Source organism: Petaurus breviceps, unplaced genomic scaffold (assembly GCF_028583685.1).
Source record: "Petaurus breviceps papuanus isolate PSGF00001 unplaced genomic scaffold, PetGlider_PUasm1.0 91133, whole genome shotgun sequence".
Taxonomy (NCBI): domain Eukaryota; kingdom Metazoa; phylum Chordata; class Mammalia; order Diprotodontia; family Petauridae; genus Petaurus; species Petaurus breviceps.
The window spans coordinates 66,770,630-66,795,620 of record NW_027187419.1 but is presented as its reverse complement, the minus strand read 5'-3'; the positions used below and the strand labels follow the sequence as shown (position 1 = coordinate 66,795,620).

The following is a 24,991-nucleotide window of genomic DNA, read 5'->3' as shown; positions in this document are numbered from 1 at the left end:
GGGGGCTTAGCCCCACCTTAGAGCATGGGATCTCCTTTAAGCTATTGGATACTCATAAGTAAACTCTTAACTCCTTAGAATAGCCTTGGGGTTGCTCCATGGGACTTCTCTCCTTATCCCTACCATACCTGATATTCTCCCTTTATCCAGATGCTGAACATGTTGGAATATTAAGACCCAGAGAGGTTTCCAATGAACAGCTGTTTTGCCTATGTGGGAACTCTAGGCAAATCAAAGCTATTTTAGGCAGTCTATTAAAGGCAGATGTGACCTTTTACCCCTTATTATAACAAGGGGCCAAAATCATGGATTTTTTTGTATGATTTCCATATATTCTTCTTTGATTTCATTTGCCCTACTCCCTCAAATATTATATGATGATTTATCTTTCCAGTACTACAACACCAGGGCAGCTAAATGGCACGGTGCAAAGAGTACTGGACCTGGAGTCAGGAACACTTCATGGGTGCAAATCTGACCTCAGACACTTACTAGTTGTGTGACCCTGGGCAAGTCACTTAACCCTGTCTGCCTCAGTTTCCTCACCTGTAAAATGAGCTAGAGAAGGAAATGGCAAACCACTCTAGTATTCTAGTTGAGAAAGCCCCAAAACAAGATCACAAAGAGTCAGATATGACTGATGACAACAACAAGAATAAACTGAGAACCACTGGTCAAGTAAAATCTCTTCGAAAGAAACTCATTGTATCTGGGACTTGATTATAGTATAAGTTGGTAATTATTTTCATAACACTGTAATGTATAGCATTTCTAATAGTACAGAGAAAACTTTGCTGTTTTCTCTTCATCTCCACCATCAACCCTAGTCATTGTTAGAATGAGATAGTAACATATTTCAGAACCACAGAACTTGAGGTCAGAAAGGATCATCCAGCATAACCCATTTGATAGTGGAAAACCCACTAAAACATACGCAACAAATAGGCATCTAGACTATACTTGAAGACTTCCAGTGGAGGGAAACATCATCTCAAGGCAGCCCATTCCACTTTGGGATGATTCTAATTGCTATAAAGATCTCTGGCATCAAGTCTAAATTGTTCTCTGCAATTTCTACCCATTGCTGCTAGCTTTGCTCTTTGGGGTCAAACAGAGCAATTGAAATCTCTCTTCTACATGACATCCCTTCAAATAATTGAAAATAGTTATCAGATCCCCTCTGAGTCTTTTCTTCTCCAGGTTAACCATCTCCAATGCCTTTAACCAATCTTCATATGACTGATTCTGGTTGCCCTCTTTGGATATTCTCTAGTTTTTAAATTTCCTTCTTACCCACTGGTGTCCTGAAATGAAAATCATTCTCCAGATGATGTCTGATGAGGGCAGAGTAAAATCTTGCCATCTGTCTATTCTGAGAAGCTGTGGCCCTCTTTACAAAGCCCAAGAGTATATTGGCTTTTTTGACTGCTATATCACATTATTGACCCATACCGAGCTAAATATTTGCTAAATATCTCTCCAGAGCTTTTCCAGAACTGCTGTCTAACCAAACTTCACATATGATACATATGAAGATAAGTGTTTTTGCATTCAAGTGCAAGACTTTGCATTTATCCCTTTTGACTTCATCTTATTATGCTAATTTGGTAAGCATACCATCTATGGCTTTATTCAAGTCATCAATAATAATGTTCAACACCACAAAGGCAAGGTCAGACCCCTGGGGTACTCCACTGAGTCCTCTCACCATATTGACACCGAACCATTAACAACTACTCTTCAAAGACCAGTTTCTGATCAGCTTGGAATCCATCTGATTATATTGTTATCAAAACTATTTCCTCAATTTTCTCCATAAAAGTAATATGAGATATTTTATCAGATATTTTGCTAACACTTAGGTGAACTACATCCATTGCATTCCCCTCATTTACTAGTTTAGCAATCCTATCATGTCAAAAAAGAAAATGAAGCCAACTTGGCATTACCCATTGTTGATAAAACCATTCTAGCTCTTTGTAATACCAGCTCTCTATATAGATGTTTATGATCTATCTCTTTAATAATCTCTTCTAAAATTAAGTTAGCAGAGTCTATTCTCTTTCCTTTTTTGAAAATCAGGACAACATTGTCCCTTCTCCAAACTTGTGGTACCTCTTCCATTTCCCATGATTTTTTCAGACATCACCATCAGTAGTTCAGAAACCACACCTCCTAGTTTTGGAGGTAATTCACCTGGGCCAGGTGACTCAAATTTATCAAGGGCAGCAGCTAGGTGCCCTCTTGTTATCTCCTTACTTATCTTGGGTCTCATTCCTGGTTAGTTATCTGTGTTCTGTCATTTCCAGTTTAAAGATCATTTTCCTTGACAGAGAAAACAAACAAAACACAAATTTAGTATTTCTTCCTTCTCTCTGTTGTTAGTTATTATTATCCCATCCATCCCAAGAAAACATCCTTTCCTTTCTTTGATCCACTTTTTTTCTCCCAATGTATTGAAGTCAATAAACATTTATTAAGCATCTTCTATATGCCAGGCACTGTGCTAAATGCTGGGTATACAAAAAAAAGGCAAACAATTATTCCTACTCTTAAGGAGCTCACAGTATAATTAATATAGGTCAAAAGACTACAGAAAAATTTCATCATAAATGTGTCTAAAACTCAGATGTGGGTAAAATGTGCCTACAAAGATCAATATCAATTTTTGTGTTTACAGAATATCAGAGAAAGGAATTATAATATGACAAGTTAATGATATGAATTTTTATGATAACAGCAACAGCAGAATTTGGAAAAACACAACATAGGTGCCCTTTAAACATAAAATTCACTGTTATCTGTGGTATTTACTTTCATTAATAATAAATGCTTTTCCAAAAGCCTATCTACCCTTGCTGTCTTGTGAAATCTTGACAAAGTGGTCAGTTCCCTCCGTTGTTAGCTTAACCTTCCACACATTCAGACCCTGACCAAAATGTTACTGCAGGGTATCATGTTGTCTTTCCATAACCCTGCCTTTGCTATCAACTAATCCTCTTTGTTAGGAATGCCTTTCTCTTTCTCCTCTCTTCAAGTCTTGTTTTGCTCTTCCCCATCATACTTACTTCATGATGTTATATATTTTGCTTGTCTATGTGTCTTGTACCTAGACTATACCTAGACCCAGCTCCATGAGAGCTGGGACAATCATCTCATCTAATCTTTATATCTACCAAAACACTTTGCTCAGTGATCTGCATACATTAATTAATTAGGCATTAATAAATGTTCAGTATCCCCTGGTGTGGTGGCACACACACAATAATCCCAGCTGCGAAGGAATTTCAGGCTGGAAGATCTCTGGAGCTCAGGAGTTGTAGTTTGTATTGGGTTCTGCTGATCAGGTGTACCCACTAATGTCAACATTAATGTGGTGTGAACACAGAAAGGAAAAGGCATGTGGAGGTACTGCCAAGTTGTCTAAGGAGGGGCAGGTAGATCCAGATCCAAAACACAGCAGATCAAAATTCCTCTGTTCATCTGTAATTTGATCTGACTGTGAGTAGCCCCTGCATTTCCATCCAGAGCGAGACAGGGAGACTCAGACTTAAAATTAGATAGATAGAAAGACAGACAGATGGATAGACAGATTTTGATAGATGGATAGATAGATAGGTCCATTGTTGGATGGACAGACAGATGGGTAAGCAGACAGATAGATGGCTAAATTCTCATTGCATATATGAAGTCAGTGTTTGTGTTTACTCTAGAGAAGTGACACCACCTTCTCCTTAGCGTCTCTCTCTCTCTCTCTCTCTCTCTCTCTCTCTCTCTCTCTCTCTCTGTTTCTCTTTCTCTCTCTCTCTCTCTCCATATGTATAAAGTTTCATAGCTGGAAAGGACCTTGGAGGCCATCATTCTCAACCATCTAAGTTTTAATGATGAGGAAACTGAGACACAGAGATTAATTGATTTTCCCAGGCTAGAACAGCTAGCAAGTGATTGAGTTGAGATTTAAACTCAGGGCTTCCTAACTCCAACCAAGTCCAATGTCCACCCTCTGTTCCATGCTATCTCTTTTTTCCCCCATCACTAAACAATTTTGGAACCTGAATTAACTAGATTGCTCCCATCATTTTTCATTTCAGTTGGCTGTGAATCAGCAAGATCATGGAGAGTATAGGCTCTGTCTTATTTATCTTCATTTCTCCCACAGTCCCTAGCACAGTACACTGCACATAATACAGTTATTCCCCACTAATAAATAAATGTTTGTTTTGAATTAGGTTGACTTGTCAATCATCCCATACAAGAAGGGGTATCACTGAAACTACTAGCTCATCAATAGAATGGAAAAGGACTCAGACTGGGAGTTCTCACTTTTAATTTGATCCTGTAACATACCCTTCTTTCTTTCTAAAAGAAGAATTTAGTTTGGGTACAGGAAAATGTGACCACAGAAAACTGGAAAATAATTGCAAATAAGCAGCCAGACAGCATATTTAACCGAGTTACAGACTTCAGGAAGATCTGAGTTCAAATCCAGTCTCAGACACTGACAGTCTCCAGACTCAGACAGTTGTGTGACCCTGGGAAAGTCACTTAAATTCTGTTTACTTCAGTTTCCTTGACTGTAAAGTGGGGCTGATAATATCTCCTACTTTACAGGAATGTTGCTAGTCTCAAATGAAATAGTGTTTATAAAAGCCCTTGGCACAGTGGTTGGCACATAGTAGGTACTGTGCCAATGCTTATTCTCTTTTCCTAGAGGACTCAAATCACAAGGAAGCAATAAGGCCATTTGCTACACTGTGTGTTGAAAGCATTTACTAAAAATAATTCCTTGGCTCATGAATTCCTGCTGTTTCAGCTGTCAGGACTTTTTCAAGCAGAAACAGCAGGAATTTATGTACCTGAAACTAAAGAAAATAAATGCTTTAATGATATGCATGTTCATAGACTGGCTATTTTTTTAATGACAACATTTGGCATTCAGAAGCTGGCTCCAAACTGCTTCAAATACATTTTCTTGTTAGTGGTCACATATAACAAGAGCCTAGTGTCTTATGCTGGAGTTTTTAAATTTACATAAAGGTCTGTGTTACATGGAAGAAGAGGACTTCTGGTTGGTTTCCATGGCAGCAGTGATAAAGTATTGCAGTCAGTCCCACAAATTTTCTCCCTCTGAAAGGTCATCAGGATAGAAGTGCCATTTTTGTTAGAAGGTTCAATAAGACTTAGCATTTTTAAAGATGATCCTAATAATTGGCTTGGCAGGGACTCCCATCAGTTGGACTCTAAATACATTCATTTGGCATTTAAAAACTCACCTTGGTTTAATTATTTTTTCAGATAAAAAAGGTCCCCCAAAAGGACCTCTTCCCCACTGTACACTTTTTTTCAAAGCATCGCATATGGAAATAACTCTAAAGAAATCCTCAGTGATCTAACATTGCATACCACTACCTACCTCAGAATTCCAGAGCAACTTTTCTGTGTGTTTTTGAGTAGAGCTCAAAAGCCTTCAATGGCTCCCCATTTGTCGGTAGAAATTTAAATTCCTTAGCCTGAAATTCAAGCCCTTCCACAGCCTGACACCACATAGGTGAGGGAGTGGATGGAGCTATCAACCCGGAGTCAGGAACGCCTCTGTTCAGATTTAACTGCAGACATTTACTGGCTGTAATTTTTATGTCTAGGGTAAGGACATAAAGCACACCCTCAACTGGGGCAGGGCCTGGGACATTGATGTGGTGGGATCACAAAGACCCCTGGGTGCTGGCACAAGGCCCCTATTTGAGGGGTCCCTGCAATGTGTCTGTGTGTATACATGTCAGGGCGATTTTTGGAGAGGAGCTCATTTTATCCAGTGATCTGGATTTTATTTTAACTCATTATTTTTGATAAACAAGTGTTAAATTCTGTTGTTTCTACATTGCTGAGATGCTGCAAGTACATTCAGTGTCTTCTGAATCTCATGCCATAAAAGTTCTAGTTTCCTTGACTTAGTTTCAGCTTGTTGTTGTTAAGTTGTTTTTAGTCATAGATGACTCTTTGTGAACCCATTTTAGGGTTTTCTTGGCAAGGATGCTAAGGTGGTTTGCCATTTCCTTCTCTAGTTCATTTTATAGATGAGGAAACTGAGGTAGGCAGGGGTAAGTGACTTGCCCAGGGTCATATAGCTAATAAGTGGCTGATGCTGAATTTGAACTCAGGTCCTCCTGACTCCAGGTCTAGCACTGATGCCTAACTGTCACAGAGCATGGTATAGAGTAAGTGTTCAATGAATGTTTGTCACTATTGCTACTGGTAATTGCTTTATCTCATTTCTCATGGGGATATAAAAACATCAAAGGCTCCATTGTTCTCAATTTGGTTGTAGTCATGTTGAAAGAGCCATCCATAAAAGCCTTTGATCAGCTACTCCAAATAGGTTATTTAAATTGGGGTCTAGAAAACCCAATTTTGGAATATGGGAAATTCTTATATTGATACCAAAGAGATATTCCAGAAATTCACTTCAAATAAAATAATGAAAACAAATTGTAAATGAACATCTGTCTTGGGAGAAAAGGTCCAACCTAGTTTCTGATTTCTATTTTCAACTTCCTGCTTCTGATACTTTGGTAGGAATGAATATCTAATCTCTGAACCTGATGTAATGTAACAGCACAAATTGAGGGGAGAGGTAGCCCGATATTGTGGACAAAATGCTTCCATATGAAGATGAACTAAAAGGAAAGTTAAACAGTGACTCCAATGGGTCAGAAAAAATATCCAGAATTTTAGCCTCAGCTCATTTGCATTCTCCCACCTCTACTCAAGGGCATGATATAAACTATATCTGGAATATACTGTCTTACTCCACTCTGGTAGTGGAAGTCTGTCCCTTCAGCTTGTGTACATACCTCGATGCTACCTTAGTGCCATTCTCCCAGAGGTCTCCAGAAGAAAGCGATCTTTCCTTCCTAGACCTTTCTAGAGCACTTTGTCTTGCTTTGTCCCTATCATAGCCCATCTTGTTACCATGGTTATGGATTTGTCATGTACTGCTCATTAAATTTTAGGTTTATTGAGGGCAGAGACTTTACAACTTTGTATTCCCAATATCCAGTACTATTATTTGCACACAGAAACTACTTAAGAAATGTTTGTTGGGGGCGGCTAGGTGGAAAACTAGCCACGTGACCCTGGGCAAGTCACTAAATACCAACTGCCCTCCAAAAAAGCAAAAAGAAAAAAAAAATGTTTGTTGAATTGAACTGAACTGGACTAAAATTCTCTACCTTCTCATATTCCCTAAATAGAAAAAATAACTGTAGATGTGATTTCTGAATGAGAAAAGATGTGAAGGACAAGATGACCTCTAAGGTTCCTTCCAATTGTAAATTCGTATAGTTCTAGTGGAAAGACCCTTTCTCTGATAGTCAGAAGACCTGGGATCTAATTCCAAGTCTCAATCACTAGCTATGTGAAAATTCATGTATTTAGGCCTCAGTTTCCTCATCTGTAAAAATGAGGGGATTGAAAAAGATGACATCCAAGGTTTTTTTTTTTCCAAGATTCTGTTTTTTAACTTGTATTTTTATAAATTTCATTTATTTGTAGTATAGTTAGACGTGAACTTTATTCTCATCATCTTCCATCTGCAATAGTTTTCTAATTGGTCTCCCTGTCTCCATTCACCTTTCTAATCCATCTTCCACATAGCTACTAAATTAATACTATTAAAACATAGATTTAACTATGCCGATTTCCTATGTATAGTCTTGAATGGCTCCCTTTTGCTGCTAGGATAAAATAAAAACTCTTTAGCATGATTTTAAAACTCCTCTCATATTACTTCCCTTCATGTACTGTCTAATCTAACCAAATTGGCTTATTAGCTAGTCTTCATATATATGACATTGGCAGCTAGATGGTGCAGTAGATGGAGTGTGGGGCCTGAAGCCAGGAAGACTTATCTTTCTGAGTTCAAATCTGGCCTCTGACATGTATTAGCTATGTGACCCTGGGCAAGTCACTTAAGCCTGTTTGCCTCAGTTCCTCATTTGTAAAATGAGCTGGAAAAGGACATGGCAAACCACTCCAGTATCTTTGCCTAGAAAACCCGAAATGGGGTCATGGAGAGTTGGACATGACTGAAACAACCGAACAACAACAATGGGCATATATGACATTGCCTCTCCTCCCCACTCTGTGCCTTGACAGAAGTGGTCCCCCATGTCTGGAATGTACCACCACCTCCTCCTCCTTTCTGCCTTGCAGAATCTTTATCTTCTTTCAAAGTAGAGCTCAAATGGCACCTTCTACATGAGGTCTTTCCTGGTATACCTAATAACTACATTCTCTGCCACTAGAAATTACTTTGCATTTCTTTAAGGCTCTGTAAAATGAGGGAGTTGGAGTATGTGGCCTCTGAAGTCCCTTCCAGCTCTAAATCTCTGGTATGAACATGTAGATTTTATATCATTAATAGCTCTAAGTAGTGTTGTCTGTAAAATGCAAGTGAACTTGTATCATTTGGAATCTTTCTTTTTTGTTTCAAGTTGAAAAGTTGAACTATTTAGTTTTGTCGTGTAGATATAGATGTATTAAATAGTCTAAATTATTTGGCAATGGATGTTCTCAGAAGATGAATTTTTTTAAACTTATATAAATTAATCATACATAGTGCTTAAATAAATCAGTTCAATCATTTTAAATTACTTAATGGAAAGAAAGATAGATCCTTTTAATGCACTTTACTCAAAATTACAAATGGAAAAAGTTTTTAAAATTATGAGGAAAGAAATAAATTCTCAATGAAAATATTTCAATTGATTTTTACTTTTATAATGACTATTTAGAACAGTGTGATACAGTAAGGATTTTTCTATTAACTCATTATATTTAGATATACTTACATCTTTTTTACTTCTGTGTATTTGGTGAAAACTTCATCTGGAAGAATGTGTATTTTATTTTTTTTAAGAGACCTAAAAAGATATAGTAAATAATTTGATTGAATTCAGATTGATTCAACAAACATTTATTAAACAGCTTCTATATGCCAGATACAATACTAGACCATTGAAATAAAAAAACAAAAATGAAACTGTCCCTGTCATCAAGGAATGTACATTATTCTACTGGTGGATTATACAAAGTATAGACAAAGTCATTTCAAGAGAAGGGGACTCCCAAAAGGAATGTGTGGGAGATGATATCTAACTTTTGCACTGAAATAAACCAAGATTTCTTTTAAAAAATAATTAATTAATTTTTAGTTTTCAACATTAACTTTTATAAAATTTTGAGTTCTAAATTTCCCCCCCTATTTTCCCTACCCCCTCTCCAAGACAGTAAGCATTCTGATATAGGATATACATGTATAATCATATCAAACATATTTTCATATTAGTCATGTTGTAAAAGAAGAATCATAACGAAAGGGAAAAAACATGAGAAAGGAAAAAAAAAGGAAATAGTATGCTTCGATCTGCATTCAGACTCCATACTTCTTTTTCTGGAAGTGGACAGCATTTTCCAGCACGAGTCTTTTGGAACTGTCTTAGATCATTGAATTGCTGAGAAAAGCTAAGTGTATCAAAGTCAGTCATCACACAATGTTGCTGTTACTGTGTACAATGTTCTCCTGGTTCTGCTCACTTCACCCAGCATCAGTTCATAAAAGTCTTTCCAGGTAGTAAACCAGGATTTCTTAGAGATGGAAGTGAACCAGGAGTCATTTGGAGTCCTGAGGGACCACACAAAAGCTCAGTGGTCTCTTCTGTAATGATTTCTCTTTACTAGGGCTTTGGGACTCAATCTAGAACCCACACTTCTTGATTGATATTATGAGAAATAACAGCAACTCTCGTGTAGAGAAAGCTCAGGTTCTGTGATCTCCAAGATTCATTTGGTAACTTGATCCTCAGTGTCATTTTAAAAAAATCACTAAAAAGTTATTGCTGCAAATAATAGAAGAAGCCAACTGCTTTTCAATATGAGTGAAAAGTACCAGATGTACTTTTATAGTCTATGTATCTGAAGTGTAACAATTGAATTCAGTGAATTCAAACATAAATTTAGACAATGTTTGGTCATTTTCCTTTTTCTCCCTTACATAATTTGTCTAAACCCTAGTGTCTCTACCTTCAAACCTTGCACAGAGTTTTTTTTTTCACTCAATCCACATGGCCCTGCTACCTATTTAGAATCCTAAATGAAATTCCCTCATTCCTAATAAGCATCAAGATGAATGCTTGATTTCCAAAGAGCAAATCATGCTCCCCTCCCCTTCCCCCATCCCACTGCCCCAGGGCCAGTGCTGACATACTTGCACAGTTAATTGGGATCAGACCATAATTAGAAAAGAAATTTGAACATCTAACCACAGCCAAAAGGAGAATCTAGCACTCTAACCAAGAGCATTCCTAAAAGTGTTTCTGAAATTCTCAACTGGCAGCCTGGAGGTTTCTATAATTTGCTTATATACACAGACATTGGGGGATCTCTTTGGTCCCATGTAACTTTAGAGAAAACCGTATTTATCCCAGTGTCCAGTTCTACTTACAATAATGTTACATTGCTGGAAACTAGTGGTACAGATTTTAAATTCACATTTTTGCATTCTAGTTCAGTCTCTTTGCAGGCACAACTTTGTGGATATTGTTGTAAATCTAGGGCAGGAAAAACAAAAAGAAAACGTCACTTTAGGAAAAAACTTGTTAACCAAAATATTATGTGTACTACCTGTCTTTAATTTTTTTTAAGTTTTGAACTTAAGAAATAAAACAAGCATTTCCATAACATAGTAGAATAGAAAAAAGATGATTGTACATGAAACTGCAAATCTGTTATGTATAACTTTATATTCCTTTTTAATAATAAAGTTATCATATAACTTTTTTTCTTTTTTCTTCCTCCCTCCACACCCTAGAGATGGCTATCATTAGACATAAGTGTGTGTGTGTGTATGTGTGTGCACACGTGTGTAAAACCATTCTATTCATGCTTCTATTTATCAGTTCTTTCTCTGCATGTAGCTTTTTTCTCTAAATATTTAACACCCAGCCCCACTAGAATGTACCCTTCTTCCCAGTAGGGATTGTTTCATTTAATGTATTTGTATCCCTAGTGTCTAGCACAGTTCTGGCCACATAGTAGGTGCTTAATAAATACTCATTGATGAAGGGCATTTATTCAGAGACATAAAGTATCTAACTAGGGTTATACAGTGAGCTCAGGGAAAGGAAGTGAATTCAATTGTTCAGGATTACAGTGCCAGCAAGAGGGAGGGCCAGCCCTGAAACCTCAGGCTCCAGACTCAAAATGGAAATTCTTATTACTAATCTATATTGTACCTCAGAAATGTGTAAATAGAGGGGAATCATTTAATTCATCCCAACAAACATCCCATTTATCTATAGAATGTATACTACATGCCTATATTTATGGCCCTGAAGCTTCTTAGTTCTTGTAATCACTGGAATGTTTTCATTTAATGGGATACTTTGCAATATGGGATACAATACTTTACAAAGTGTTTGTTCTAGGTTTTAGTATTAATAATAATGAGAGCTAACAGTGATGTTATATATGTATTATATATAACAGCGCTTATTATGAGTCAGACACTGTACTGAGCACTTTATAACAATTAATCTTGTTTGTTCCTCAACCCTGAGAGCTAGGTGCTATTATTATTACTACTTTACACATAAGAAAACTGAGGAAACAGAGGTTAAATGACTTGCCCAGGGTCATACAGTTAGTGAGTGTCTGAGGTTGGATTTGAACTCAGGTCTTCCTGACTCTAGGCTCAGTGTGCTATCCACTACATCATTTAAGTCAGTGTGCACACAGTTGACAGTCCTGGCTCCTTTTGAAATGAGGCCTGTGGTTGCTCTCCCCCTGTAATGGGAATGCAAATTTGGAAGATCTTCCCTGCCCCTAGGCTAAAGTGCACCTGAAGCCTGGGGTGGGAGGCTTGTTTTTCAGTTGATACTTCTTGATTGGCCAGTGAGTCAATAAGGTTGTTACATTCTCTGAGCCAGGAGAAGGCTATATAAGCCCTGATGTGAGGCTTTGTTTTGGGGGCTCACTTTGAGAAGTGTTCTGTGATTTGATGTGTATTCTGGGAAGCCGTTGTCCAGGGCCCCCCCGGCTTTGAAAAACCCAGATGTGGAAACCCAGATGTTGGCTGGGTATGGATATAATGGCTGGACAGTTTGGAAATCTGTTACTTGATCTGTTTCTGTCTTGATAATTCTGTCTGTATACTTTGAAGTTCGGGGTGCTGACCTTTTTCCCTGAACAAGGTAAACGATATACGTCTGACTGATTAAAGTAAGCTTGTTAACCCATTTTGAGTTGCTTTCCTTTAACAAAGCAGATCCAAGAACCTGTGCTAGCAGCCACCCTGGGAACGCTGGGGTGCTTGCTGCTATACCCCCTTAACACCTCTTGCTGCCTGGACCCACTACTTCCGTTACATGAGTACCAAAATACTCTGCCTAACCAGAATCTGACAAGGAGGGCCCCTGAGAAATTGAAATATCACTTGGGAACTTTTCATTTTAAACAGGTAGGAAGCTGGCAGACAGCCTTCACTTCTCAAGACACAAAGACGTGTGCCTAAAAGCTCCCTGTCTGAACCTTCAAAGAAAAGGGGTGGGGTGAGGGGAGAGCCTTTAAAAACTAATATGGAAAGACTTTATGTACGTTAATTATAGCCAGTAAAATTCATCATTCAACTTCACTCATTAAAATCATTCTTACTGACTTTCTAGCCAGCTGGGCCTGCTTTGGCTAGATCTGAGGTGCCTATCTGTCCCCTCCCTGACTTAGCTATAGTCTGGGCATTGGACCCTCTTTTTTGAATAAAATTCTGGGGTTTGTTGGCTTCTTCCTGCTTAGCTAAACCTAAATGTTGACCCCTGCCTGGCCTTCTTTGTTCAATTGCTGCCCTTAGTGCAAGAGCATCAGTGACTAATCCTTGTAGCACTGACTTTAGGGCTGGGGCAACAGTGTCAAGGTAAAACATCCTCTGATTTCTTCTTTGTTTTATGTCCTTGGTGATGCTGAACTCACTTTAGAAAACCAAGATTCTGTGGTTCATGGGAAAACTCTGCAAAGCATCTAGCCTTCCTCCCTCCTGCCTTTTTGTAATGAGATGGAAAGTTTCAGGCAAATACTTATTAGGTATTTGCTGAGCCAACAGACCCTGGGGCCAGATATCTCCAAAATATGATTCCTATCTTTACCTGACCAGGGCACACCACACCTTCAGCTCATTTGCACTACCCAGAGAGAGAAGAACAGTAGTTTCTCTATTCAGGGATCTGTTTGTTTAGATACAGAGGTGGGGAACCTGTGGCCTTGAGGGAGGTCCTCAAGTATGGCTTTTTGATGGAATCCAAACTGTGAAGCCTAAGGACCATACTTGAGGACCTAGAGGGCCACTTGTGGCCTTAAGGCCTCAGGTTTCCCACTCCTGAGACTCTAGAACATGCATAAATAGCACTCATCCTTTGGATCTGGATCCCCTGGAAGGAAACCCCAGGCAACTACACCAACTCACACACACCTACAATGTCAAGTGTTGGAATTGAAACCTGACTGTGAGCATAGGAGGGTCCCTGGTTCTGTAAAACCGCATCTTATTTCCACTGTATAAATAAATAACCTAAGTATTGTTACTGGCTTACTCTGACTTGTTCAGAGAAAAATATTTAACCTCTAGGTCGCCAGCATTGGTAAGTATTCAGGGACTTCCTTACATTAATTAGCTTACCTACAACTTACTGTCAGTAGAAAGGGATTGGAAGCAGCTGGTTCAAGGCTGACAGCTAAGCTACTGACAGCTGGTGTCAATCTGACTTATTAAGTTCCTACTCTATATCAGGCATGAGAGGGATAGTGAATACAGAACTGACTGTAATACCAGGAAGATCTGAGTTCAAGTCTCATTTCTGACATCTGAGTATGAGACCAGGTGAGTCATTTGCCTCTCATTGCTCTAAGGAAGCATAGGCCTATTACTTATAGAGAAGGTGCCAACCTGTGTCGGTAGGACCTGTTTCCTCACCACAGAGTTCCTATAGCATCAGTTCTCAAAGTATAATCCAAGTATCCCTGGAGATTCCCAAGAAACTTTCAGGTCATGAGGTCAAAACTATTTTTTAAAAATATTAAAACCTTTTAACTTTTTAAATAGTAAATATCAACAACAATCTATAAATATATGCATGTATTTTCTAATAAATTAAAGCTCTTTGGAGGGTCCTCAATAATTTAAAGAGTGTAAAGGGGTTCTGAGCCCAAAAAGTTTGAGAACTATTGCCTAGAACAATTCATTCACAGGTTGAGATCCTATCCCAATGTGGTAAGCACTGGAGATATAAAGACAAAAATAATCAACTTTTATAAATTAAAAATAAATTTCATTAATAAAACTAATTTTATTTTTTAAAATAAAAAATAAAGTCTCTACCCTCGAGGAGTTTACATTCTATAGAGTGTGGACAATTTGCAGCAAAGATTATAGCAATAATAAATGAGATAACATATAAATTCCTTTGCAAACCTTAAAGCCCTAAATAACTGCTAACTAATATTATTAACAACTCACATTTGTCCTGTGCTTTGGGTTTCCCAGAACGATCTACCATAACAAGCCAGTGTATGTGTCTCCATCACAAAAACCATGAAGTGAGTTATGTGTCTAGTTCTGGGCCTGGCCCTTGCTCCGGTGGAATGTTTTTGTTTTTTTTGTGGTTGTATTACTTGATTTACTGAAAGTAACCACTTTATAAGAGAAAAATAGGGTGAAGGTGCTAAGAGATTCAGAGAGAGGTGACCCTAGAATCATATGAAAAAGATCCACTTGGAAATCTATATCTAATTAAAGTTATATGTGTATAAAATATATACATGTATGTATATATATATTCATTTATAATTTGCTCTGTTTTGTATGATTCTATATATGCATATCTAAATCCTGTGCCCCCGACTGGGTAGATTTCAGGATCCCTGCTGCCAGGGCCCCTCACCTGGATGTAGAGGTCAGTTGGGTGACTGAGGCTAAAGGTTCTGATGCCAAGGACAAACTGCGAGCTCCTGTCCAGAGTCAGGTTGCACCTGGGTACTTAGATGTTCCAGAAGAAGGGTGGGATGGAAGTGGGGGACACATACTTTTCCTTCTGGACACAGCTATGTAAAGCTCTTTGTAGATGAGGAACATTGTTCATATTCAATGATTATGACATGATCTAATTATTCAAGGCCCTTTAAGGCTTGGAGGTTTCAAACTCAAGGGACAAGACTCACTGAGTAGGTTTGAGCTGTCTTGGATAAAGGTCTTTTAATGAAGGGAACAATGGCAAAGGAGCAACTTACTTAGGCCTGATCTGCTAGATCTAGGCTCACCTAGCTGAGAGTAAATCAGATAACCATTAAAGTTGTCACTTGCCCGACCCTTGTTCAGATAGGGGTTAGCCTAGCAGGAGCTCTGAGGATTACCCTGCTTGATGTAGCCTGGCAGTGAATAGACCAGGCATCTGAAGTACAAATAAGGAGTATGTTCCACCCACTGTGCCACTAGATTGGGGAAATGTTTACTAGCAACCACTTTGAATTTGAGTCCACTATTCCTGGTGACCAAAGAACAGGTATGTGAAGGGGCAAGTGTGCTTCTGGTTTGGGAGGTTATTAAGCTTCAGTACTTACTATTCTTCCTCAGTAAATAACCTTTTGTAAAATTAAAAATACATACACACAATAAAAAGAGTTCTGAATGTTTCTTCAAGGAATATCTGTAATCCCTGTAGTGCTTAGTTAATACCCTACTTTTTCTCCCTGGTAGCCTCTTAATACACAAAAAATGACCTCAGTGGAATGACACAGTCATCTTCTTTCTATCTTTTTCCTGGCTTATGAGAAAAAATAAATGTGTTGGTTTATGAAAACATCACCCCCTTACCCTCCCCCCAAAATGACCAAGCTGCAAAGTCCCAATCCCCAGACATATTTCTGTGTACCACCCACACACCCTCACCCTCACACCAACCTCCTCCCCAACCTCCCACACCCACAAATCATCATCTTGGTTATAATGTTGCAACTGTGAACCTTTTAACCAATTCCACTTACAGCATTCCTCTGTTAATTTCATGTCATTAGGATTTCCATGAACTGTGTCAAAGATACTGGCCCATCCACTATTGTCTCCTATAAAAGAGTAACGAACCTTTGTATTGACTTTCTATTAGAACTGATATCCAATTAAAAAACAGAAATAAGTATGAAAATTACATTAAAACTGGTAATGAAGTGAGTTAAATGATTTTTAAAAATAAAATTCTTTTACTTAAAGTGTACAATTAGGTAAAGAAGAACTAGGAGTTAGGCAAACATTAAATGGGTTAATTGTTACTATCTATATTTCAAAAAAAAATGCATATAAGTCCTACAAGTAACTTAATCTGCCTCCGTTTCTTTAACTGCAGTGTTGTCACTGAGTGGTTTCAGTCATTTCTGACTCTTTGGAACCCTATTTGGTGTTTTCTTGGCAGGGATACTGGAGTAGTTTGCCATTTCCTTCTCTAGTTCATTTTGCAGATGAGGAAACTGAGGCAGACAGGGTTAAGTGACTTGGCCAGGGTCACACAGCTAGTAAGTGTCTGAGGCTGAATTTGAACTCATGAAGATAAGTCTTCCTGACTTTAGGCCTGGCACTCCATCCACTGCATAGTTTGCCCACTTTGCCTTAGTTTCTTTAATTGCACAGGGAGTATCATAATAATACCTTCTCCATAGGGTTGTTGTGAGGATCAAATGAGATTATTGTAAAGTGTTTAGCATAGCACCTGGCACATAGTAGGTGATACACAGACGCTAATTGTCTTCTGCTTCTTCTTCTGCTGGAGTCCAGTGGGCCTAGTAATGGGCAGAATGCATGTCCATTGTCCAAAGGTTGGCACAGCTATGTTCAAGAAGGTCCAGTGCCTGAAGCCAAGGCCTGGTGACTTCTTTATGATTTTTTATGATTAGCCAAAGAAACTCAGGGAGACTTGTCTACTAAGGCATAGCAGGAGTATGATTTGTGTCGGTGGAAGAAATGCCTTTATGGATAAAAACATGTATTCTCAACGTAGTGCAGTATATGCAAATATGTCAATGTATATCATATAGAAGAATCATAGATAATCATGGGTAACCAGTTGCAACCTGTCCTTCATTACCAATTCTTGACAGCAAACATTTTCATGTTCAGTCTTAAACTTGAGAACTACCTTCCTCTGTCCCTTCCTCCCCTCCTGTCCCCATTAAATTATAATCTAGGAAAACAAGAACTTTCACACAAAACTGAAAATACATCTGGAAACACGCAAACTATATGTGTCGGCTTCCTGTAACCAAGTTTTATCAAACATATGTTTTTCCCCAGTAATACCTATGAGAATGGCCAATAAAAATTTGTAAAGTTGACATTTTATAAACCAAACAATCTGATCTAATATTTTTAATTTTCTCAACTAATTGATGGTAAAAATTCATGCCTAATATGTTAGGACATATCCTAATATGGATAAAATGAATGAGCAACTAGCATTTGAATAAATAAATAAATGACTTAGTTAATTTAAAAAGCATTTATTGAGTTCTTACTATATGCCAAATACTGTGTTAAGTGTGGGGATATAAATTAAAAAAGCAAGACATCTGTTCTCAAGGAGCTTACTTTCTAACAGGGAAAGATAACACGTATAATGGTGTGCTGGCCAAGGGTAGGATAACAACCCATATGTAATGTCCTCGAACATCACTTCTTATTATGATAAATTTATTGTTGTTTAGTCAATTAATCATGTCTATCTCTTCTTGATCTCACTTGGAGTTTGATACTGGAGTGGTTGGTCATTTCCTTCTCCAGCTCATTTTGCAGATGAGGGAACTGAGGCAAATAGGGCTAAGTGACTTGCCCAGGGTCACACAGCTAATAAGTATCTGAGACCAGATTTGAACTTGGGTCCTCCTGATTCCAGGGCAGGCACTATCCACTGTACCACCTAATTATAATAACACATATTTTAAAATAAAAAAATTATAACACATCATAATGCATACACATTTTTAAAATAAAAAAATTATTAAGTTTACACATAATTATTTCCCTACTTCATGCAAACTGGATGCATAAAGACACAATTTTTTATAACCAATCAATTAAGGGGTTACTGTTTTAAAACAGAGTTCATATTTTCCAAAGAGATTCCCTACATGATACCCAATACTCTTCCTCTTGCCCATTTAATATATGATTCAGTTCACTCATGGCTTTTCAATAGCACCTCAAGTGAAGTATACCTATATTGTTAAGTGGCGGGTACTCACCACAGTTTTCTTCATCAGCTCCATTTCCACAGTCATTCACACCATCACAATGAAAAGCCCGAGGTAAGCATTTTGTAAGATTTCCACAAGGGAAAAATCCATTTTGGCACAAAGGGCGAACTGAGCTGCCTTCAGTCAGTGTGAATTCTGTAGATAGATTAAAAAAAAAGGCAAATGAATCACCAGACTAAATTACAGAATTGAGACACATAAGGTTGGAAAACCAGGAGTATTAGTTCTAGAGTGTATCCTTACTCACTTTGACTTGTTCTAGTAATAGTTTTGATCCAACACGATTGCATTTAGAAAAAAATATCTCATTGCAAAGGGGATTCAGACCATCGACAAGGCAATAGAAGAAAGGGAAATCATAGTCTGTTTTTCCAGTCAGGAATGCTGAAGGAGGACTGGCCCTTGTACCTCAAGAAAGACATCAAGCTCTCTAGTGAATAAGCTAAAAGAGGTTCCAAGCCCTAAAAGGATGAAATGAATGGATGACTTTGTGAGAACAGACAAAAAACCAGGACTCCATTCTGTTTAAAAATTATTAAGGATATGAATAGGGTAACCAAAGATTTGTTTTCCCAACCCCAGAGTTAGAAGACTAGGGTGGAACATTTCAAGTTGGAGAGAAATAATTTCAGGGTGAATAAAAGAAAGTATTGTTTTACCCATTAGATTATACACTTAAGGAAGTCACTGTTTTAAGAAGCATTTCAATTAAAAAATCAAGATAGTTTCAAAAAGGAGATAACATAACAGATCTGTAGATGAAGTAACACTTCTATAAGGTGGCTATATGAATCTGGTTTAGTCTCAGTTCACCCACTGCTAAAAATGGGTATTATAATAACAGTGGCTACCTCATGGGGTTATTTCAGGACTCATACAAGATAATACAAGTAAAATGTTTTGCCAGGTGTGCTTGGTGAACAATCAAGCTCTTATGCAAAGCATTCTTTGGCTAACTTACTTGGATGAGCCCTTATGTTGTAAGGGTGAAGTCCTCTATGGGTGTATGTGGTGGGGAGAACGTTTCTCTCCATTTCCACCACTGAAGACATATAGTGTAGGTGCTGACTTAGTGATGCAGCCAAGTTAAGCTTTTTGAGATAACTGATTTTTATTTTAAAAAGATAGATTATTACTGTTGCAGCTGGGAGTGAGGTCTAATATGTGCTTAGTTTTTCTAGGCCACCAGAGATATTGGGGACAGGGTTATCTCTTTCGTGACCTGGGAAGGCAGTGGTTTTGAATGCACAACTAAAAAGAGAAGAAATCTCTCCCATGCTTCCAACACAGTTGTACCTAGCTTTCGTTTAAAAGAGGGTAGACAGACTACCTAAAAAGAAAGAAATAGAAAGTAAATGGAAAACCCAATCCAATGTGGGAAAGACTCACATTCCCTGGGATTTGTTCATGCCCAGCATATGACCTGGTACTGACCTGATATAAGATCCAATGAATGATAATATGTGAAAATTGCTTTTCAAACCTTAAAGAGTTTTGTAAATGCTAGCTATTATTATTGCTATTTAAAGAAATAACAGGGGGAACATTAGTATTTATGATCATAAATAAAATTAAGCCATCCAAGTAATTAATTTTCCTTTTTTTTAAAGCAATTGGGGTTAAGTAACTTGCTCAAGGTTACACGGCCAGTTATTTCTGGGTGTGGTGCTGAGTATCTGAGCCCGGATTTGATCCAGGTCATCCCGACACTGGAGCCAGTGCTCTTACTCGCTGAGCCACCTGGCCGCCCCTAAGCAATTGGGGTTAAGTAACTTGCTCAAGGTTACACGGCCAGGTGTTTCTGGGTGGGTGCTAAGTGTCTGAGCCCGGGATTCGATCTCCAGGTCTTCTCAACACTGGAACCGGTGCTCTTACTCGCTGTGCTACCTGGCCGCCCCCAGTAATTAATTTTCCACTGGGATAGCCAGGCAGCTGCAGATGAAGGTAATAACCATTATGTACCTCCTACTGTGTGCCAGACACTGTGCTAAGTGCTTTGCAAATATTAACTCATTTGGTCCTCACAATAACCCTGGTATATAAGGGCCATTATGATCCCCATTTTATAGTTGGGGAAACTGAGACAGACAGTGGTTAAGCGACTTGCCCAGGGCCACGCTACTAGTAAGTGTCTGAGACTGGATTTGAACTGATGTCTTCCTTATTCTAGCAGAAGCTAGATGGTGTTGTAGATAGAGTGCTGGGCCCGGAGTCAGGAAAACTCATCAGTTCAAATCTAACCGCAGATACCTACTGGCTGGGTGACCTTGGGCAAATCACTTAACCTTGTTTCCCTCAGTTTCCTCATCTGCAAAATGAACTGGGGAAGGAAATGGCAAACCACTTTAGTATCTTTGCCAAAAAAACTCCAAAATGGGCCATGGAGAGTTCGAAATGACTGAAACAACTGAACAACAACAAATTCCTGATTCTAGGACCAGTGCATTATTCACTGAGCTTTCAAGATGAAATATGGCATCATTTGTGTGTGTGTGTGTGTGTGTGTGTGTGTGTGTGTGTGTATGTGTGGGTGTTAAGTGTCTGAGACCTGAACTGAACTTGGGTCCTCCTGACTCTGGAGCTGGTACTTTACTCACTGCGCCACCTAGCTGCCCCGAAATATGGCATCTATTAATTTACAATAATAACAATAATGACTGACATTTATATGGTACTTTAAGGTTCACAAAGCACTTGTTTTACATACATAGACAATTCTGAGAGAATGAATCTGAGACTGGATGACTAGAATATTATGAAATGACATTTTTTTTCTTTTTGTTCCTTTTAATGAGCATAATCTACTGGGTGCTATATAGAAAAATTATTTATGTGTCTTTTCAATATATTTCATGTTTACCGGGTACCTACAGGAATAAAAAGGGCCTTCTAAGAATGAACCTTTCCTAACTTGTTTTTCTAACACTGACATTCCCATCCCAATGATGAAACCCATTTGGACTTCATCTTTTTTTTTTTTTGGAGGGCAGTTGGGGTTAAGTGACTTGCCCAAGGTTTGTGTGTGTATGGTAAGTGTCTGAGGTGGATCCAAACCCAGGTCCTCCTGACTCCAGGACCAGTGTTCTATTCACTGCGCCACCTAGCTGCTTCAAAGGAACTTCTTTATTCAGACACTGTATGCAGTCCATTAATTTGTCTACTCTGTTATTATCAAATGGGTTTTTATCAACAGTCCCTTCTGACCTAAGCCCTGAGTGAGAGTTAATATTTCTTTGTGGAAAGTACATTTTGCTGTCTACTCTGTGCACCATCTGTGGATGTCAAGAAAAGCAGTTTTTATTGAAACTTAATTACTAGTAAAAATAGGAGGTCTATGGGGAAAAAAGAGAACAGTGCTCCTGATAGCTTCTGCTATAATCCATATCTGATTATTGACAAACACATTGCTGAGGGGAGATTTTTACATTCAAAAGTCAGTGATATTTGGGTTTCTGTCTTACAATTGTTCTCCTGCATTATTCTCCACACATTTGCTCAAAGTGATTTTCCAAGTATTTGACTGATGACAAAGTGAAAGTAACTGAGCTTCTGTCCCAGCACCTTTCATGTTTTCCATCCACATCTGCCTAGGACTATTGAGAAGGAACAGATGAGAAGAACCTAGAGATTGCAGTTTTAAGAATAGGTAGATTATTTATTGCCTGGGAAGCAAGAGATGATTTTTTTCTGCATGAGTTATATAGGTTTTCCTTATATAATATGATGTGAAAGGACAAGAAAGGGTCCCTTATCAATCCAATATTGTCCCTTCTTGCCTATTAAAGATTTTGAAATTCTGGAGAGAATCTCTGAGATCCCTTTCAATTCTAAAGTTTTGTGAGTCTATAAAAGGATCATGCTTACTCTAATACTTCATCATTGTGGGTACTCATTCCAATCATTGAGATTATCCCCTGCTACCTTAATATATGATAAGAATGATCTTAATTTTTTAAATTAAGAGATATTTATTTTCACTCTCTCCCTCACTCCCTGAATGGGAAAGAAAGGAAAACAAAATCCTTGTACCAAATGTGCACAGTCAAGCAAAACAAATTCCTGTATTGGCCACATCCAGACATGTATGTCATATCCTGTTCTGCATTTTTAATCCATCACTTATCTGTCAAAAGGCAGATAGCATGCTTTATCATTACTCCTCTGGGACTGTGGTTTAATCTAGTCTGGGACTGGATAAATCTTTCAGTTGAAAAGCTCTAAACCTGTATAATACCATCCTGGTTAAGTCTGTTGAACATGTGTAGGGAGGATCCATACATTACTAAAGTCAGAAGGTCTAATCAATAGCAGTGGTGGAAATAAGGGGTAAAGTAGAGAGAGAAGCAAAGCAGAGCCTGGAAATGGGAAAACCAAGAAGGAAGAAGAAGAAGCAATAGGAAGGACAGAAAAGGCTATTTTTGATGAAAAAGAGACTCCAGAAAGTGAGTAGGTGAGGTGGCAGACACCAAGGTAAAGGACAGATGCTGATGATAGAAAAGGCCAGTCAGAGTAGAGAGAAGGTTAGATTAAAAGTGCATGGGAGGGACTTCTGGGAGTGGATTCAAGATGGTGAAGTAGATAAAGTGCTCAGTTGAACCTTCCCAATATTCCCCTCTAAACAACTTTAAATGGATTCCAGAGTGACAGAGTTAACAAAGGGTCAGAGTGAGATATTCTTTTAGTCCAACATAATATAGAAGGTTGGAAAGAGAGATCTGTTAAATGGGGGTGGAGGGTGGCCTATAGCCATCATGGATGGAACACCACTGGTAGGACATGGTGATAGTGACAGAAGCAGCAGCAGTTTCAGCAGCTGTTATGTGTGGGCAGTAGCTGGTCTAGAGCAGTGTCATTTCTGGTCCCAAGGGATCAAGGACCCTGAGGAGCAGTATCAGTTGCAATCCCAAGTGAACAGAGTAAACACCAGCCTGCAGAACAAGAGAGGAGTGAATATACTTCTCTCCAGATCACATCACCTAAGAACTTCCAGCCCTCCAGAACTAGCTCTGAAAACAGTAGTGCAAAATATCCTGAAGCTTGAGAGAGTGTCCTTCCACCCCCCATTCCAGGAACAGAGCCCAACATTAACATAAAGTTCCAAATCAAGAAATAGGATGGAAAAAAAAGCAAACAACAGAAAAAGAACCTGACTATAAAAAGTTGCTATGGTGACAAGAAAGAACAAGACACAAACTCAGAAGAAGATAATGAAGTCAAAACAGTAACAAGCAAAGCCTCAAAGGAAAAAAAATGAATTGGAAGGGCAGCTAAGTGGTGCAGTGAGTGGAGCGCTGGCCCTGGAGTCAGGAGGACCTGAATTCAAATCTGGCCTCAGACACTTAACACAAAAATTAGCCTTATGACCTTGGGCAAGTCGCTTAACCCCAATTGCCCTCCAAAAAAAAAAAGTGAATTGGACACATGCATGATGAGAATCCTTCAAGAGCAAAAATGATTTTCAAGGTCAAAAAGACTGGTAAAGGAAGAATTAGGCAAAGAAATGAAAATGAAGGAAGAAAACGATGGAAAGAAAAACAGTTAACGACTTGGTAAAAGAGACACAAAAAATACTGAATAAAATAAGATCTTAAAAAACAGAATTGGTCAAATGGGAAGAGATATAAAAATTCATTGATGAAAATACCTCCTTAACAGCAGAATTGGCCGAATGGAAAAAGGGGTGTAAAAGTTCACTAAAGAAAATAATTTCTTAAAAATTAGAATTGTGCAAGTGGAAGTTAATGACTCCATGAGACATCAAAGAAGAAAATAAATTTAAAAAATGAAAAAAGTGAAATATCTCATAGGTAAAGCAATAGACTTCAAAAATAGATCAAGGAGAGATAATTTAAGAATTATTGGATTAGCTGAAAGCCATGATCAAAACATTTCAAGAAATTCTCAAGAAAAACTGCCCAAGATATGCTTGAACCAGAGGGTAAAATAGAAATTGAACCAATATACATATCACCACCTGAAAGAGGTCCCCAAATTAAAACTTCCAGGAATACTCTAACAAAATTTCAAAGCTCCCAGGTCAAAGAGAAAATATTTCAAACAATCATAAAGAAACCATTCCATTATCATGGAGCCACAGTCAGGATCACACAAGATTTAGCAGCTATCACATTAAAGGATAAAGGAGCAGGGGGGCTTGGAATATAATATCCCAGAAGGTGAAAGAGCTGGGATTAAAACCAAGAATAACTACCCAGCAAAACTAAGTATAATCCTTGAAGAGAAAAATACATATTTGATGGATTTCAAGGATTCCTGATAAAAAGACCAGAGCTGAATAGAAAATTTGATTTTCTAATACTAGACTCAAAAGAAACATAAAAAGATAAACATGAAAGAGATATCATAAAGTACTAATAAAATTAAAATGTTTCTATATGGAAAGATGATATATGTGCCTTCTAAGAACTTTATCATTATTAGGGAAGTTAAAAGGACTATACATAGAAGGTATGGGAGTGAGTTTAAAAAAATGAGTAGGTGAGATAAAGGGATCTTGTAGGAGAAGGCAGAAGAGAGAGGAAGAATGGGGGAAATGATCTTATATAAAAGAGTTGCACAAGAAGAACTTTTATAGTGGAGGGAAAAGTGTGTGTGTGTGTGTGTGTGTGTGTGTGTGTGTGTGTGTGTGTGT

General features: G+C 38.2%; 1 protein-coding gene across 1 annotated transcript in view; it reads right to left on the bottom strand.

The window, feature by feature from the left end:
• The window catches only part of RXFP2 (relaxin family peptide receptor 2), a 62,789-nt gene extending 43,398 nt beyond the window's left edge, over positions 1-19,391 (bottom strand). Inside the window, exons 1-5 of the mRNA XM_069080184.1 lie at positions 19,301-19,391; positions 18,328-18,474; positions 16,084-16,161; positions 10,502-10,607; positions 8,850-8,921 (exon numbers count right to left, since the gene is read on the bottom strand). Of these exons, the coding sequence (XP_068936285.1) occupies positions 8,850-8,921; positions 10,502-10,607; positions 16,084-16,161; positions 18,328-18,474; positions 19,301-19,391 (494 nt within the window). The remainder of the gene's footprint in view (positions 1-8,849; positions 8,922-10,501; positions 10,608-16,083; positions 16,162-18,327; positions 18,475-19,300) is intronic.
• Positions 19,392-24,991: the final 5,600 nt, after the last annotated feature.